Source organism: Dromaius novaehollandiae, chromosome Z (genome assembly GCF_036370855.1).
Source record: "Dromaius novaehollandiae isolate bDroNov1 chromosome Z, bDroNov1.hap1, whole genome shotgun sequence".
Lineage (NCBI taxonomy): Eukaryota > Metazoa > Chordata > Aves > Casuariiformes > Dromaiidae > Dromaius > Dromaius novaehollandiae.
The window spans coordinates 1,841,806-1,858,065 of record NC_088132.1 but is presented as its reverse complement, the minus strand read 5'-3'; the positions used below and the strand labels follow the sequence as shown (position 1 = coordinate 1,858,065).

General features: G+C 36.5%; 1 protein-coding gene across 8 annotated transcripts in view; it reads right to left on the bottom strand.

The window, feature by feature from the left end:
• Positions 1–419: 419 nt before the first annotated feature.
• ZCCHC7 (zinc finger CCHC-type containing 7) overlaps positions 420–16,260 on the bottom strand; it is a 119,708-nt gene continuing 103,867 nt past the window's right edge. For all 8 annotated transcript variants that reach the window (XM_026099382.2, XM_026099384.2, XM_026099378.2 and 5 more), the window contains 3 exons: positions 8,302–8,397; positions 2,923–3,040; positions 420–2,478 (listed from right to left, as the gene is read on the bottom strand). In XM_026099382.2, the coding sequence (XP_025955167.1) occupies positions 2,027–2,478; positions 2,923–3,040; positions 8,302–8,397 (666 nt within the window). In that variant the 3' untranslated portion in view covers positions 420–2,026. The remainder of the gene's footprint in view (positions 2,479–2,922; positions 3,041–8,301; positions 8,398–16,260) is intronic.

The following is a 16,260-nucleotide window of genomic DNA, read 5'->3' as shown; positions in this document are numbered from 1 at the left end:
CACATACTTCCAGAAGTGTTAATTACTGAAGTCTGAGCTGTCCATTTTCTGCAGACAGAGAAATCTAGTCTCGTGGGAATCCCTTCTTAATAGTTCCAAGAAAGTATTAGGGAATACAAGGTCAAGAATAGTCTCCTAAGCTCTTGGTGGTTATTTAAAGGGTGTAATGACAGAACTCCTGAAGATATTTACTTATGTCATGATGGCTTGGGTTGGCCACATCACCAAATTGATGTATCAGAAGAACTGGAGTTGATCTCATATGTAATTCAAAACAACTCTCCCTCCCTTTCTCTCTCTCCTGGTCTATGTGCTGATCCAGCTGTAGGCTACTGGAAACTGTTGTTCAAATGGAACCATGCATTGATAAACAAAAAGGGAAGTAAAACACAGCAAATGAAAAAAGACAAGTTCCTCTGTTAGTGGGAAGTGGAATTAAAAAATTTAATCAGGGCTAAAACTGATTTACTTTTTCAATACTGCTAGGAGTTTTTCAGTTAAGTATTCCATCAAGTTAAGCAAAAAAACAGTTCAGCTGCTAACAAGAACATACTTAAGCGAAACTGGGCATCAGGTTCCCAAGTGTTTAGCTCTGCTCCTTGCTCTACTTTTCCAAGATGAAGTGATATGATCTACAAAATCCTAGTGTTCACTACTGCTGGCAGAACTATGCCCTAATTTTTTACTAGTGTAGATACTGTGCTAATTTTCCCTCCTTAGATATACATACAGTTGCACAGGTTACAAACACTTTCCAATTTCAACACGCAGCAGTAGCTAAAGCCATTTTCTGAGGAAGAATTAACCAAGGACACGTGGCTTTATGCAAATGTGCTGTTAGTTACTAACTCTGTTGTAACTAAAAGCATTTATAGCATAGATCACATTCTGTAAAAGGTATTTATAGTATAGACCATATCCTATTCAAGAACAGAAAATCTTTTGTTACAGTTGATGTAGCTTCAACACACAACAGAGAAGCAGTGTTTTCTTTGATAGTTCTGCTTGACAATGCAAGAAAATGTAGAATAAATCTGTAGTTTTGGATATCTCTAAAATGAAGTTTTATTTGGGCTGTTCCTTTGATCAAGCATTTATTCTTACAAAGCTTTTAACAGCATAATTGTTTAAATCCAGAGTACAAAAATAACTGTCTTTAAAAAAATTAAATTATTACATTTTAGCACAGTATGCCTGGAATCAAATAATTTTTTCATGTTCTGCTATCTTGCTATGTAGTTTTCTTCTTCTGAAACAACTTCCACACCATAGAAAACACAGACATATTTAATTCAAGATGTAAACTTGAGTGTAGGTTTGATTTTCTTAACTGATTTCTCCTGCGGTGTGTACTAGTCAGCAAGGGCAAAGACTGGGCTCCCTCAGAGCTCATCCGCACTTGATACTGAAAGGTGTAGCAATGATCATGATGCCACCATATCAGATTGCAAGGTGAAAGACTATCATGTCCCAAAGTGCAAGGTAACAAATTCACAACACCCTCCAAGAGGGAGAAAAATGAAAAAGTGCTTCCTGGCACTCCAGAGAGGGCTGAGTAACTGACCAGAATGTATTTTAGATCTACAGTCCTCTTCCTCTACCCTGACTCCTCCTAACGTGAGAGTCCTCCTTTAATCTCAGCTGCAAAGGAATCACATTTGCCTATTAGCAGTTCCCATTTTGATAGGTAAAGGAATATCTCACCAGTTAAGGAATAAAATCCTACCAAACCCAGCAAAGGCCCCTCGCCCACTATAAGAAAACAAAATAAACTTACAGCCTAACCTGGAACTGCCAAAAAAATGTAGTCATTTCAACTATGGACATTAAATACTTCCTATCAAGTGAACAATGCCATGTTCATGAATACTCTTTTGGAAACAGAGACAGAAGTTCGTTTAATGACTGGTACTTAGGCACATCAGTCGATTCAGAAATGGATTCAAAATTGTATGGGTTAAAAGAGGGATAAAAATAAACAATAGGAAGAGCTGGTAAATGATATGGCTAGCTGTCTACTTCCCCATTAGCAGATGGATTTCTGTTTAGATTTCTTTTTCCTCTGTTTTATAAGGAATAAATTCTCATCAATATTGGGACTACTGTCTTTCTGCTTTTTCCTTTTCTTCTTCCTTTTAGCTGCTTCCAAAATCTCCTGGGCATATTCTGTCTTGCTGCCATGTGCCTGGAGAACTGACCTGTGACATTTTTTGCCACTCTCCGATGTCTGCTTTTTACACCCTGTAGGAAAGTCCTCCTCCATTCCGTGGCCTCTTTCAGCATCATTTCTGTGCTTCTTTGCTCTGGCTTTGTCCACCCGGAACTTCTTCTTAGTCTTTTTGGGACACCTGTCATCTTTATGATGTTTACCATGTTCTTTCCAAGGCTTTTTCTTTTTCTTATGGCTGTGTTCCACATGTTTTTCTTTCTTCCATGGGCTCTCTAACTGTATTGGCAAAAGGCCAGCCTCCTGTAGTTCTGTAAAACAGGACAGCTTATTTCAGTACTCACCCACAAACATGAAACTGAGCCATCACAGTTTTCCTTATGGTATGGAGTCAGCAAAACAACTTGTTTACTCTGATTATAGATTCTTTCACAGTGCTTGTTTTTTGCCAACAAACTAGAATCCTAACAAATTATAGTTTAATTCTCTTCCTGCCTGTGTATATCAATTTTAATATCAATGAAGTTTTGGATGAAAACATCTGACAGTGCTCATACACTGTCTTTGAAACAATAAATAGACAGGAACAGATAAAGTCATAAATCTTTTACTAACCTAGACTACCTTTTTAAATCCCTATAGCTTTTCCCAAAACAAGAAAATAATCCTACAATATTTCAAAAATTAGCAAGCATAGAAGAAAGTATTTCAAAGAACTGAGAGGCAGGCAAGAACTCTCTCAAAACATACTGTACCTGCAACCTTTCTTTTTAGTCTGTTAGCTCTTCTCTTGATGTCATATTCATCATCATAGTAGTAGATGAATGGAGAAGTAGGGAAAATATTCCCATGCATCCGCCTCTCTGAGCACTCCTGCAAAACACATTTCAAGTCACTAGATTTAGTTGAATCATGACCTTAGGGCAAAGGAAATGTATTAGATTCTGCAGACTGAATCCTCTGTATGTGTAAATCAGGGTTCCTCCACTGAAAGCAAGTGCTGTACCTATGTGTGGCCAACAATTCTTAAAACACTGATAATTTCATTCATTTAATTAATAATTTTATTTTTTATTTTATTTTCATTTATTTTGTAATTTTATTCATTTCCAATAATACTTCCTGTACAGACAGAAACACATAAACATTAAATGAGCTAAATGGTAGTCCTCTTGCAGCAAATGCAAGGAGTCCCATATTTTCCCTCAATTATTACAGATATGTAGCACTCATAAAAGCAGACAACTAGAATTAGGTGAACAGCAGGTAAATACAATGCAAATGCCAAATTGAATCTGAGGAGAAGTGCTGTTCTGTCTGCAGCTGAGCCAAGCTCTCCTGCTACCTGGTTTAGCTGATTCTTACTGCCCCCTCCAGTCTCCCAGCACAACTACTTGTATGGGCAGTAGCCCTGGCTTTTCAAAAGACAAATACTTAACGTAAAAGAGCTTTTTTAAACCTGGATCATTTGAGGGGACTCCATGTAAAGAAAGATGGCAGACTCAAAGGGTAGGAGGAGCAAATAAGGGAAGAAGAAGGTAAGTGATGAGTAGCTAGAGGCAGCAGCCTCCTCACACAACTCATCTGAGGTCAGAGTTGTATGTCTGACCATACACAATTTTCTCTTAGATACGAAACCAAAACAAATCCTGCAGAAGATTTTGCCATGCAAATGTATCAGATTTGTGGGGAAGAGGAAGAGAACCACAAACCACTGGCTGTTGGCAGAGGACCAGACTGGTTGTGAATGGCTTACATAATGAATATGTAAGTTTATTTCTCAAATACTTGATCCAGTAATGTGAATTTATTCAGCATTGTACATATTAAGTTTTAGCAATGCCTTGTGAGTCAGGCTAACTAAACTTGCGATGCCTGGTAGGATTCTGTTCTTTTTCAGGTACCATGTGATATTGATACTTTGTTTTCCTTGCAAATTGCTTGTTAACTGTTTAGTTTACCAATATGACCTACTTCTGGAACATTGCCCAAATCTAATGACCTCTGGGCCTTGTAGTAAAAACTCTCAGGAGCTTTCACTCACCCTGATGTCTACACCACATGTTAAGCAACTTTCTTTCCTGCATTTATTACTCCTTCCATCCAGAACCTCTAGCCCTACCTTTCCCTAATACATCAGAAACGTATTCCATAGGTATTTCATGTTTCTCAGCTTGCATTTGGTCTTTGTTTGGCTGAAATTAAGTGAAGAATCAGGTAATTAGCTGAGGTGACCTCCAAAAGGGTATTGTTAGTTATGTGATAAAAAGCTTGTCTCCACACAGTCAAAGGAGCTCAGAGTAACACTGGAATTTGTAGCTGGAATTTACCTAAGTCTCAGGACTCCAGCCTTTTCATGGCTGCAATATCAGGCTGAAAGAGACCTAGGAGGGGCCATTTAAGTCTACTCCTTATTCTCAGCAGACACTCCTCTAAGCTGCATATCCAGGAAGGCCAAACAGATTTTACAGCTAAACAGCTTAAGCACCTAGGATTTCCCCCAAAGACATCTCTCTTACCTCCCTCAGTTTCTCCATTTAACTCCCTCAGATTTAGAGGACAGAGAAGCACAACAGAAAAATGACACTTCAAACACCTGTGTTTCAGATGAGCAAAATCTAAGAATGGCCTTTAGGCAGGACAAAACGTTGTCTGACTATATTGAATAAATGGAAGAAAATACTACCCTTAAACATTGCCAAATAGGGTATTGAAAGTAACATGGATCTGCTTTACACAGGAGTATGCAAAGACACATTCATTGTTGTTTAATACCTGTGAAACTTACACAGATGCTGCATTAAGTCTAAGGCTTGTTCTACACACACATGGACCTTTCACTATTTTTTATTTTGTTAATATGCTGACAGAAAAGCCTTAGGGAATGAAATGCACATGCCACCAAAATCAGCACTCCTCTTTCCCTCTTTTTAACTTCACTGCATTGAAAAAATCAATTCAACAGTGCCCAAAACACACTTTTCTATATCCCTTCCTCTCAAGTAAGCTGCCACTACTGCCATACACTTTGTACTGTTAAATACTCTTGGGACATTCTGGAGGTAACACACAGAGGATGGAAAACATAGCCTGCTATCAACCCACAGGAGAAATTTTCTGTTTGATTGGCATATTGGGATGTGAATGCAAGGCACATCTGCAGATACTGTCTACTTCCTTATCCCTGCTGCCTTAAAAACTTGCTGCTGCAAGTTGCATACGGCAATGGGCTGTTCTTGATTAACTTTTTATTTCTAAACCTTTCTATCAGGATATCCCTTAAAATGACCATGTTTTTGTTAGGATCCTAAGAGACAATGTTTTGAAAAGGAATAAAATGTTAAGTCTACTAAAGAAAATAAATTCTTCTCTTTATGAACTCTCTAATGGACTTTAGATTTAAAAATACTCTTGTTTTAATAAATAATACACCAAACTCAGGAAGTAGAACTGTCAGGTGCTGGAACCTTTGCCAGCTTATGTCTTAATTATTTCCTTTTCTGCAAACAACAGTGAGTGGTCCACAATGACTTTCTAACCAGAACTGGTCCCGTTAACTCTTGGATTTAACAATTTTTTGCTGTTGCCTGAGTTTTTTGGAATGGTCTCCCTAGATCTCTAGCAAAGAAATGGAATTTCAGGTATTCTTTGGCTAGTTTTAATGTTACCATAGAAGAGAGAGATTCCAGTGAGAAGCACTGATTGAAATGAGCCTATGCAAAACCAATCCCAGTCTTGCTGATCAATTTATTGACTGCTTTAACTGTTTAATAGAGGCAATGGCACATGGATCCTGAGGTATAGAGACAGGAAAGCTAAGATGTTGATGTGAAGGTAATGTTAGAGATGTTTATCATTAGAAGTAATTTCTACAGATTAACAATTTTTTAGAAACTTTCTTTTCTTTTAATTGTAAGATCTTTCAAGCTCTGACAGGGCTGCCCATTGCATGAAGAAGGACAGTGATTATTACCACAGTTTTCTTAGCTAGTAAGAGTTGCAAATCTTGAATATATTTCCAGTCCAGCTGGATCATGATAAAGATGCACATGCAGGCCTCTAGTCTAATTTGTTTGGCCATTTTTGAACAGAAAAAGTGCTTCAGTGATTTGAAGGCAGATATTCAATCATTATTATATTAACCAAATGTGTTACGTGTATATTCTTCCATATGCATATAGAAAGATCTGTGGAGTATTTCTGCTCTTCTGTGTTATTATTGACTTCTACCATATTCATTCAGTCATTTTTCAGGTTATTTGTGCTCCTGTACACTAGGAAAATACCATCTTATCTTCTTAAACTCTGATAGTCATAGAATGTTGTCCCTGAATCATTTTAATCCTTAACTGTTTTTATACCTTTTCTGCCTTTTTCATCTGAGTAACTGCTATTGACTCCTCCTACATTTTCATTAAATATTTTTACTGCAGCCTTAATTGTAACCATGTGTGGCTGCCTTCCTTGAATGTTGTTTTTTGACAATTTACGTTCCTTACGAATTGTCAACAATCATTCTCTTTTTTCAAGCCTCTCTATTCAGTTTTATTTTATATGCTCATTGTAATGTATGTATTACTCATATGGGCTTTATTCTGCTTGTCTACAGAAATGTAATCAGTTTCAATGCTTTCCTCATTGAAGGTTTTCTTAACTATGTTCTCAAACACTGGACAGAACAAGGTATGACATGACTGAAGTGTTGAGGTATCGCACTGTCACCAGATGTATAGCTATGTCTTAAACAGATATCTTGCACATGAAGTCTAAGATTCAGACTCTTGTACTATTGCCAAGGTAGTGCCTGTGGTGCCTACAGATAACACTAGGCTGCTCACAGATGCTCCTCTTTCAGGTAGCATTATGTAGGTCTGTAACAGCTGCTTATTTCCTGGGCCTTCCAACCCACCTGTCAAGGCTCTAATGTGTCCAGAATGTAGCAGCAGGTACACCATAGTCACAATGCACTATTCAGAGAAATCTTAATTTGGCTTCAAGGAAACTTTAGTTTTAAAACTCTTCCCTTCATTTTACAGCTCTGCCAAGAGAAACAAACTGCCCTACCTGCCCTACTATTCCCCACATAGATTAAGTATTTAGGAATGGACATGTCCTTTTCTAATAGCAAGGTTAAAAACGGCAGCAAGCTTTAGTGATACAGCTTCAGTAGCTATAAGAGTAGACATACAGAGCAGGCAGGAAAGGAAGGAAGGAATTTACTGGAAATTTGCTTTCTCTAAGCTGTACAAAAACATAACCATATCATTCAGTGCATGAGGAAATCATTTTCTAAGTACTAGTGGCTCTTAGGCTTACTCCATTAAAAAAAAAAGAAAAAAAAGACTAACATTTGCTTGTTTTAGATCTTTGCAGATCTTTGTTAGAATCTTCTAACATTTTGTTTGTTTTTAGATCTTTGTTTTTAGATCTTAGGGCTGCACTTGTCATGACAGGAGGCTAGCAATCAAGACAAACACCAATACTCCATACCACAGGGTGCAAGACACCTCCAAATTCTACTGAAACCACTTAAGGCTTACAGTATTCATCATCACCAAGGTTTGTACTATTAGGAAGGATGAGGTTTAACTTAATTCAGGTGATGAATTAAAATAAGAAGTTAGAAATAATGATTCTCTAACGCAGGGAAATGGGGAATTCCTAAACAGATTTCATCAGTCATAGTCTGAACAAACAAATTTCAAGCAGTCAGGCTGATTCTGGTGAAAGAATTTATACAATATTGAACATGGCAGCAATGATCTAATACTTCATCCCATGAGCCACAGGAAAAATGGAGAGAAAAGAGGTCTGTTCAGCAACTATTTTCCAATGAATATCCTCTTTTGGAAACAGTCTCACTTTAACTTAGGTTTTAAAAAACAAATCAACAAAAAGCTGAGACAGTACATTTTTTAAAGTAATTTTTAAATTAGATGGGTGAGATCACTTTAAACTGGCCTCCAATGATTCTATCAATGCTACAAACTCACAAACATTCCGTTAGAGTGGCTCTTTTTATAGCATTAGCCTGATTCTTTCAGCTTTTTTCTCCAGCCATAGACCATGGCAGAGATGAGAATTTGCACACCCCAGATATATTCAACACTGAAGCAGACATTACTAAGACTTACATATCCAAAATGTCCTTCCTGGGAACAGTTGTAGCAGTACACTAAAGCGGAGTGCTCGGAGTGAGAACTAGCCATCTTTATTGGTCCTGGTTTTGTCTGAAAGATGGAAATTGGTGAGAATTAGGTCTGACAGTTTTCTGAATGCTGAATTAAAAATAAATTAAAATTGCATAAATATAATTTTATTTTGCTTAAATCAATATATTCCTCCTTGCTGCTGGAATATTACGTTTGAAAAAGAAATGACTTGCTCATATTACTGTAATCTTGCAGGGCAAATTAAACCCTGAGCATCATAAACGAGGCAGGAAGACGCAACCTCAGTATCTATTCCACCTGGCTATTTTATTTCTGCTCTAAATACAAGAAAATAGGTTGCTGATTTATCTCTCTTTCCTCCTCCTTTTCTCCCAGACCCCTCCCCCCTTTCACAGATGCCCCACTATCCCCAGGGGACAGACAGGGCCACCAGATACTACATCCACCAGCTGGATAGGCACATTTGTGTATTGCTAAACTAGTCCCTCCCAGCAGTGTTCACTTAAAGCAATATGGCAAAGATCTGACAGAGATACGAGACCTTCACCTATTGCATTCCCAAATCTACATCCACTTCCAAAAATAAACTCAGGAAAAATATTCACTAAAGGAGAACCTGCCAATCTCTTCAAGACAATTGGAGGATATGATTCTGCTTCGAACAGAAAATTACAGTATGGTGTTTAGCTGTTCAAATTCAAAACGTTCTTTAGGTTTATATAATGCAAAGAAAGATTTAGCACACTCCACTGAAATCAGTGGAACAGGCAGATGGGATTTTTTCATGTTTAAAGCTAATAGATGAAATATGTGAGCATATGTGTATGCTTTTATTTTTCACACACACATAAAGATTCATTCACTGGATAAGAATAACTACAACAGAGGCCATGTCTAGTAAGAGTTAGTACAGCTTCAAACGAGGGATGTATGAATTGTGGCTAAAAAACACCAAGGTGAAAGAACAATCTATTACTTTTAGAGTTCCATGCATTTCCTTCTCATTGACTCTAAAAAAGCACAGAAGAATGCCCCAGATTTCAAAGAAATTAGTAATATTTTGTAAAACTCATTATAGGAATTGGTTTTAAATCTTTCTCATGTTCATCTACTACTCAACCCACTGTCTTTTCCTGAATAGTCTCCAGAAGAATGACCACAATGCCTTTAAAATATACAGAAACCACAGAATTCTTCCACAACTATTTTTTTATGAATCTGATCACACTTGCAGGGTCACCTTATTTTGAACACCCTTCAGCTATGGGTTTAAATGTGTGTTTCACATTAATTTTACTAAATTCACTCTCACCAGAAAGGAGGGTGAAGGAAGACTAACAAGTGACACATCCAACAATAAATGGCATGAAAAACAGTATGATTTGTGACAAAAGTGGGGGGAAACAGGGAAATAGTAAAAAAAAAAAAAATCCAATAATTTGTATAATTCTCATCCATGCCTTACAATGAGAGCTCCTCATCTTCATCTAACAGTACTGTGTAAATCACTTTTTAAGCCATCTTAGTTTTTCACTTATTCTTTCTATCATAAATAAATAGAGTAGACAAGAAAAAAGAACCCACAAAAATATTTGCATAATCTCTTTGGGCAAAAATATGTGGGTTTAATTTACTGGAAGAATCATCTATTCTGATTAGTTTTGAACATGAGAAATGCATAGTCTTCAGCCATAGAAATCACCTCCACTTTGGATATGGCTCCTAAAAGCAGAAATAAATCCTACAAATGATACTTTCCTCTGCCTCCCATCATGTAGAATTTTATATATATTAAATCTGTTTTCAAAGCTGATGTCAATGGAAGCCTACACTGTGATGCTGCTACAAAATCCCAACAGGTCACTATCTTCAGTCAGCTCTTGTTTGTTAGAGAACTCTGCATCTAGCATGCTAGTATAATACAGCTGTCAAGAGAATCAAGACCATTATGTTACTGTTTTGTTATTTGGCCAGCTAGGCCTTAAAATGAACCATAACTTCACTCTGAAAATGATATGATTATTTTATTTGGTCTTTGTAAGGTGCAGTGTAATGAGAACATATAGTTACAAAAAAAAGTGTCATGCTAGAGATTGATTTAAATGATTCAAATTCCAAAATAGTCTGCTAAAATGCCTACTGAAGAATTTTATACCTTCCTCTATTGAATGGTACCCCTCCAACTTCAACAATTATGATTTAGGCTATTATTAGTATTCTTATTTTGAAATTCTATTAAAATGTACCTTGAATTCAAGGCACTTACTTTTTATACAAAAAGATAAATAACATCTTCTATTATTTTCAGTTTTGAAAATAAAAGCCAGCTAAGATGTTGACACAAAATTGAGCATGCTCACCAGAGCACTGTAGTGATTTATATGGCTAAATTAGTAAGCAAACAGCATTTAAACACTCCTTCAATAGGTGTCTCATTCTAATCCAAAAGTTAAACATACAGCAGAAGACAAGAATAACTCAGCTACCTAACAAATTATGCTTGACATTCTGTGGCTGGTATACTTTTCACTATTGAACAAGTGAAGTTTTTAGCTGCTAAGAGAGATTCATGTAGCAAGCTGAAAATCTAATGGCACTGCAAAGTGTTATCTGTATGTTATCTTTTAACTCTAGTACCTAATCTCACTAATAGAAGATGAATGCAATCTGAAAACCTTTACCTCATCAGGAAACAATTTCACATAAGAACTTAGTTGGCAGGAACACAAAGATACCAAGTTTTCCTGTTGTAGTGTACAAGAATCTTTAAGAGTCTTATCAGGCATGTGACCCCAACCTCTCCTGCTCTGCGTTCCCTCCTAAGCCAGCTCCCCCACACCCAATCTCCACCATGACATTTCCTTTTGTTTAGCTAATAGAAAAGGTCACATTTAAGGACAGAAATTAAACCGAATACTTACTGGTCAGATTACAACTCTACATAACTTTACTTCTTTCCAAAGCCAAACAAAAAATGAAACCTGTATTTTATAAACCCTCTGTTTTCTTATTACTTAAGGCTTAAAAAAGCATCTAAAGACTCCAGCCATATGGGTACAAAATAAACTATTCATGAACGTAGCTTCTCTATGTTATAGGTTTTTTTTGTTACAAACATTTAAATAATCTATATTTGTAGGGTGATATCTTGGAGATTACTTCACTATCAATATATAGAAGTAATAACCTGGTAGATAGCATTAACTATGAAAGGTCCATCCCATCTGCTATTCTTGCTGAAAGCTTTTCATGCACCAGTAAACTCAGTAAATATCAGAAGATAAAGCATAAGCCTACCACGCCATGGATTTACTCCTAATGTCTCCTCAAAGTGCAGCCTGATGCAACGATTACAAATGATTTTCTTCTAATGTCATTTTACATAACCCTTTTTTCTGCATGAGTAGTTAGTGTGGAATGAATGAATGAATGCCATTAAAACAGTTAATCATTATCTGGGACACTGGCCTTCCTCCCTTCTCAACTAGGAATCTCCATGACAAAGGCCAAGAGATCAAAATGCCAGGGCTGCCTCACTGGCCTATTTCTGTCAGTAATTTTTTATGCAAATAGTCCTGCTGGGCAGCTCCCTCTGTGACCTTGAACTGCCCTTATCTAAACTGACTTTGATCCAATGAGGGCTTGCTTTTATGAAGCTCACTGCTACTTAGTATCTGCAATCTTTTACTAAAGAAAATGTTCTGATCTCCATTTTTGTGTATTTTCTGCTCCTTTATATTATACAGTGTGTAGACCTCTATGGTGCAGAGAACCAGAAGAGAGATTCTTCTCTGCAAATCAAACTGCTCATATTTGACAATCGTACTTCACAGCTATGCATATAAGTTGACTCTTAAGGTAAAGCAAATGTCATGATTCAAACTCACCCAAAGACACAAATCCAACATCATTAACAATCAAATCTAGTTTGAACTTGACCTGTGCAAAGGGTCCTCTCTAATAAGTCACAGAGATGCATTTGATCCAACCTGAAAGATGATGTACCTTCTACAAAGAAAACCTGCCACCATACATAGACAGTGAAACTATTCTGACAACTAAGAAAAATGGAAAAGTGCCTACCAGAGTCCCATAATCAGAAGAAACCAAGGTCATGGCCTTCGTATATCAGTCAGCTTATATCATCTCTCATACTGCCTGTGATTAAGGCTTGCACTGATTTTTTTTTGGTTAAACCAAGCAGTATTTTAGGTAACTCCATTTTAGCATGTGACATAGTAATTTGGCAAATTCTGTAGAGAGTATGTCCTAGGATTGCCTAATGTAAGGCTACTCATACCACGTCTAAGACATCCACTACTATTCTCTCATGCTGAGAAGAGACAGTTATTTCTTCTGATCCACTGTATTAACTGTTATGTTCACACCTAATCTATCAATTCATTTTTACTATTATTCTGTGCTGCACTGTAGCACTAAATATTTAAATTATGGATTAAAGAAGGAGAGGGGAAAAAAAACCCTACACAAACCAAACAGATGATCTGGGGTGCTCCTTGTTCTAACAAAGGACCTATCAGAATCAGTGGAAGAGTTTTGCATGCAGGTTAATCTTTCCACAACTCACAGAGACAAACAAGACAGAAGGCTGAGACTAAAAGTCATTAGCAGTGATGTTTTACCAGTTTCTTGAGCCCCTGAAAGATGATTATCAAGTGAATCATTACACGCTGCAGGTGTCACTAGAGTTGGACAGGGAAATGGTGAAAACAACTGTATCACTGAAAATACAAGTTTATTTTCCTTTTACAAATTATCATAGTCTACTTGCATTTTAGCTGACACAATGGTAGGTAAGCATCATTCTCTTATATTCAAAATTGCCAATATAAGATATCTTGTAATATTGTAATTATACTGACGGTTTTTGTTGTTGTTATTTTCTTTAACCATGTCATGCACCCAGTAGACTTGCACTCCATTGGGTAATTCCTTAATTAGGCAGATTTTTGAAACAAGTATTATGTACACAACAGACCGTAACGTCTCCTTTAGAGTCTTCCTAGTCTATCAGGTGATTGCATCATTAAAGCCACACAGGCTACGTAGTAAAAATACTTATGAAAATTCATGAAACATATATACTGGGCTTGATGCATGCTAAAATCTGAGAAAAACCCAAATTTAATATTTTGACCTTTAAGGCCTCCAAACTCTAACCAATTTTGAATAGGATCATTTCCTTACTGAATTTTACTTCTTCATTTCTTCATTCAACTAAAAAAAATTGTTTTTCCAAAAGAAGTTGTGGATGTCTCCCAAACACTGAACTGTTCCTTTTTAAATTGCACCTCAGTCTCTTACTACAAATTACACTTTGTAATTGAGTTTACTAAATGTGTTTATAGCATCCTTTCCCACCCCCTTGGCTATGAACTAAACACAGCAAATTAACCAAGAAAATAACCCAGAAAATAGTGAACTAATCAGAATTTTGGAATTTTTTTTTAAGTAAATGATACACATTAACTCATGAATCAGTGGACAGAGTATTATTTTTGATTGTATAGTCTGAAAAAACAAAGTCTCTCCTAGAAGAAGGAATGTAAGTTGTTCAGTCCACAGGACAAGCATTATGATGTGGTCATTTTCTACAGAAATAAAACATTTATATAATGCATTTTAAATAGATGCAAATAGCATCTACAAATGACTATGAGAAAAGGTTAGGGCAACAGACAAAAACTACAAAATAATATACTTAAAAGAAATGAATGTAATCTTTTGATAGTCTTCTAAGCAAAGATAAAATACTAAAATATTAATTCAGGAAGTCTTTTCTGAAAAATGAACAAAAAATCTCTGGTTAGTACAGAAAATGAATATATGCAAGATAGTAAGGGTAACAACAATACACTCCCTGAATGCTTCGAAATCTTCATGGTTAAGAGGCATCCCAATTTTCTCCAAAGGTGGTGGCATCTATCCAGTTGTCTATGGCTAATTTTACATGGAATGCAAAATGTTATTAAAATAGGATGGTGCATTAAACTTCAACTCTTTCTGATGTAGCTCTCAAACTACAAACCTACCTTCCTTCTATTTTAATTTCAAAGTAAGTTAGCAAACACTTCCTTCTTAATCCCCAGAGACTATCTGTATAGTGACACAAATGCACAAATTTATGACAGTAACATAAATGGTCCTCTGAAGTAATGTGCAACATTAAGTGAAATCGTTTCCTGGAAAGATAGTATAGGTATCTATATTTTATTTGCCATCTTAAACATATCTGGGTCTTTATGACCTTATTTTTAAAATGTATTTCCTTTTTACATTTCCTGGTGCAAATGGACTGCATAAATAAGCAATGTGCTATGAGGCTTCAGACTAGCCGATAAACCCTTTCAATTTTCATGCCAGCTTCTTCTTTTGTAATTCAAATCTAGCTGGAAACTGGCAGCTCTGAAAACTGAAACAAGCACTGCCACAAATACCTTGTAATGCTATCGACCTTGTCTGCCCATGCAGTGAGAAAGGGGGATGCATATGTGTCTGCAGTCATCCAGATAACACAACTCATTTTTTTGGGGGGATAACAGAAGCCAGCCCCGGACTGTGCACCAAAAGCAGTCATTACCAAGGCAAGCTGGAGAATAAGTCTCTTCAAAATACACAGTGCATTTAAAAACCATATACAGGGCTCAGCCACTGCTTTCATTACCAATTTTAATTTAGCTCCTTCAGTTTGCCAGCCAGATAAACTCTTTAGTGCTGTTTTTTAATCTATTTGCCACATTTTATGTTTAAGATTATAGTAATGTGGGACAGAGAAGGAATCACTTTTAGTGGAAATAAAGAAATAGATCCGCTTATCAGCGCCCATCAGAAAGTTCATTAATCAGCCAGGCTTTGTGCCCCCTAAATTGAAAGGTTAAATAATCCTCTCAGGAATATTTCTCGGCACCACCGCCAATTGTCCAGAGAGAAGCTGCCATTCACAACACTCTGGATCGGTGACAGGGTATTTTACCACTGTTTGGACCCCAAACAATGATGAACAAATGGCCTGGCTTACAAAGAAACCTTTTAGTACAAGGATGGAAAAAGGACCACAAGCTTTGAAGTGGGGTGGGGGAGGCGGAAGCAATGGAGAGGGAGGCAGAAGAAGGAGGAGGAGGAAACCAACGTATGGAGATCCACGGATATTTTATTTGTATGTTTATTAGGAAATTTATCAAATGTTTTTATATACACAAACATATGCACATGGAGAACACATAGGCATACATTATATACACACACTCATGACACTAAGTATATGTACACTTACGCATACATTTATATGTTAATCTGAACACAAACATTTGCAAAGCCTGTAAAATCTGAAGAAAAGCAGAACTAAAGCAGGGTTTTATTTATTAGCTAATACACTGGGGAGCCCAACAAACCCCAAGGTTTTAATTTTTACTGTCATTCTAGATGATTTACAGATTCCTTTCTCTCTCTCCCTCTTTCTCTTTAACCTTTATGTCATGTACTAATCACCTTTCACTATCAGATGCAAAAGAAGGAAGTACCACATTTGAAGTAACTTTCTATTAAGGAAGAATTTTTAATAAATATTTCTTTTGAAGTGATTTCTGTACACAGCTAAAATTAAAATAAACACAAGCAAAACATAATGCTGCTGGAGTATAAGAGATGCTGCAAGAGTGATGCATCAGTCTGAAATGTGATTTTTACTGGCATACATTCTAAATAAATAATAATTCAGATTTCTTCTTCAAACTTCAAACTTCACAGCACCTAGCCTTGAATCTGTAGCATTGGATTTCCTTACATTACCAACATGTTAACTTTGTGTGTTAATGCTTGTTTATCATTTTTTCACGCCTTCTCTATTTAAAAGCATCATATATATTCAGTATTACTGTAATTAAGTTTACCTACTTGTAA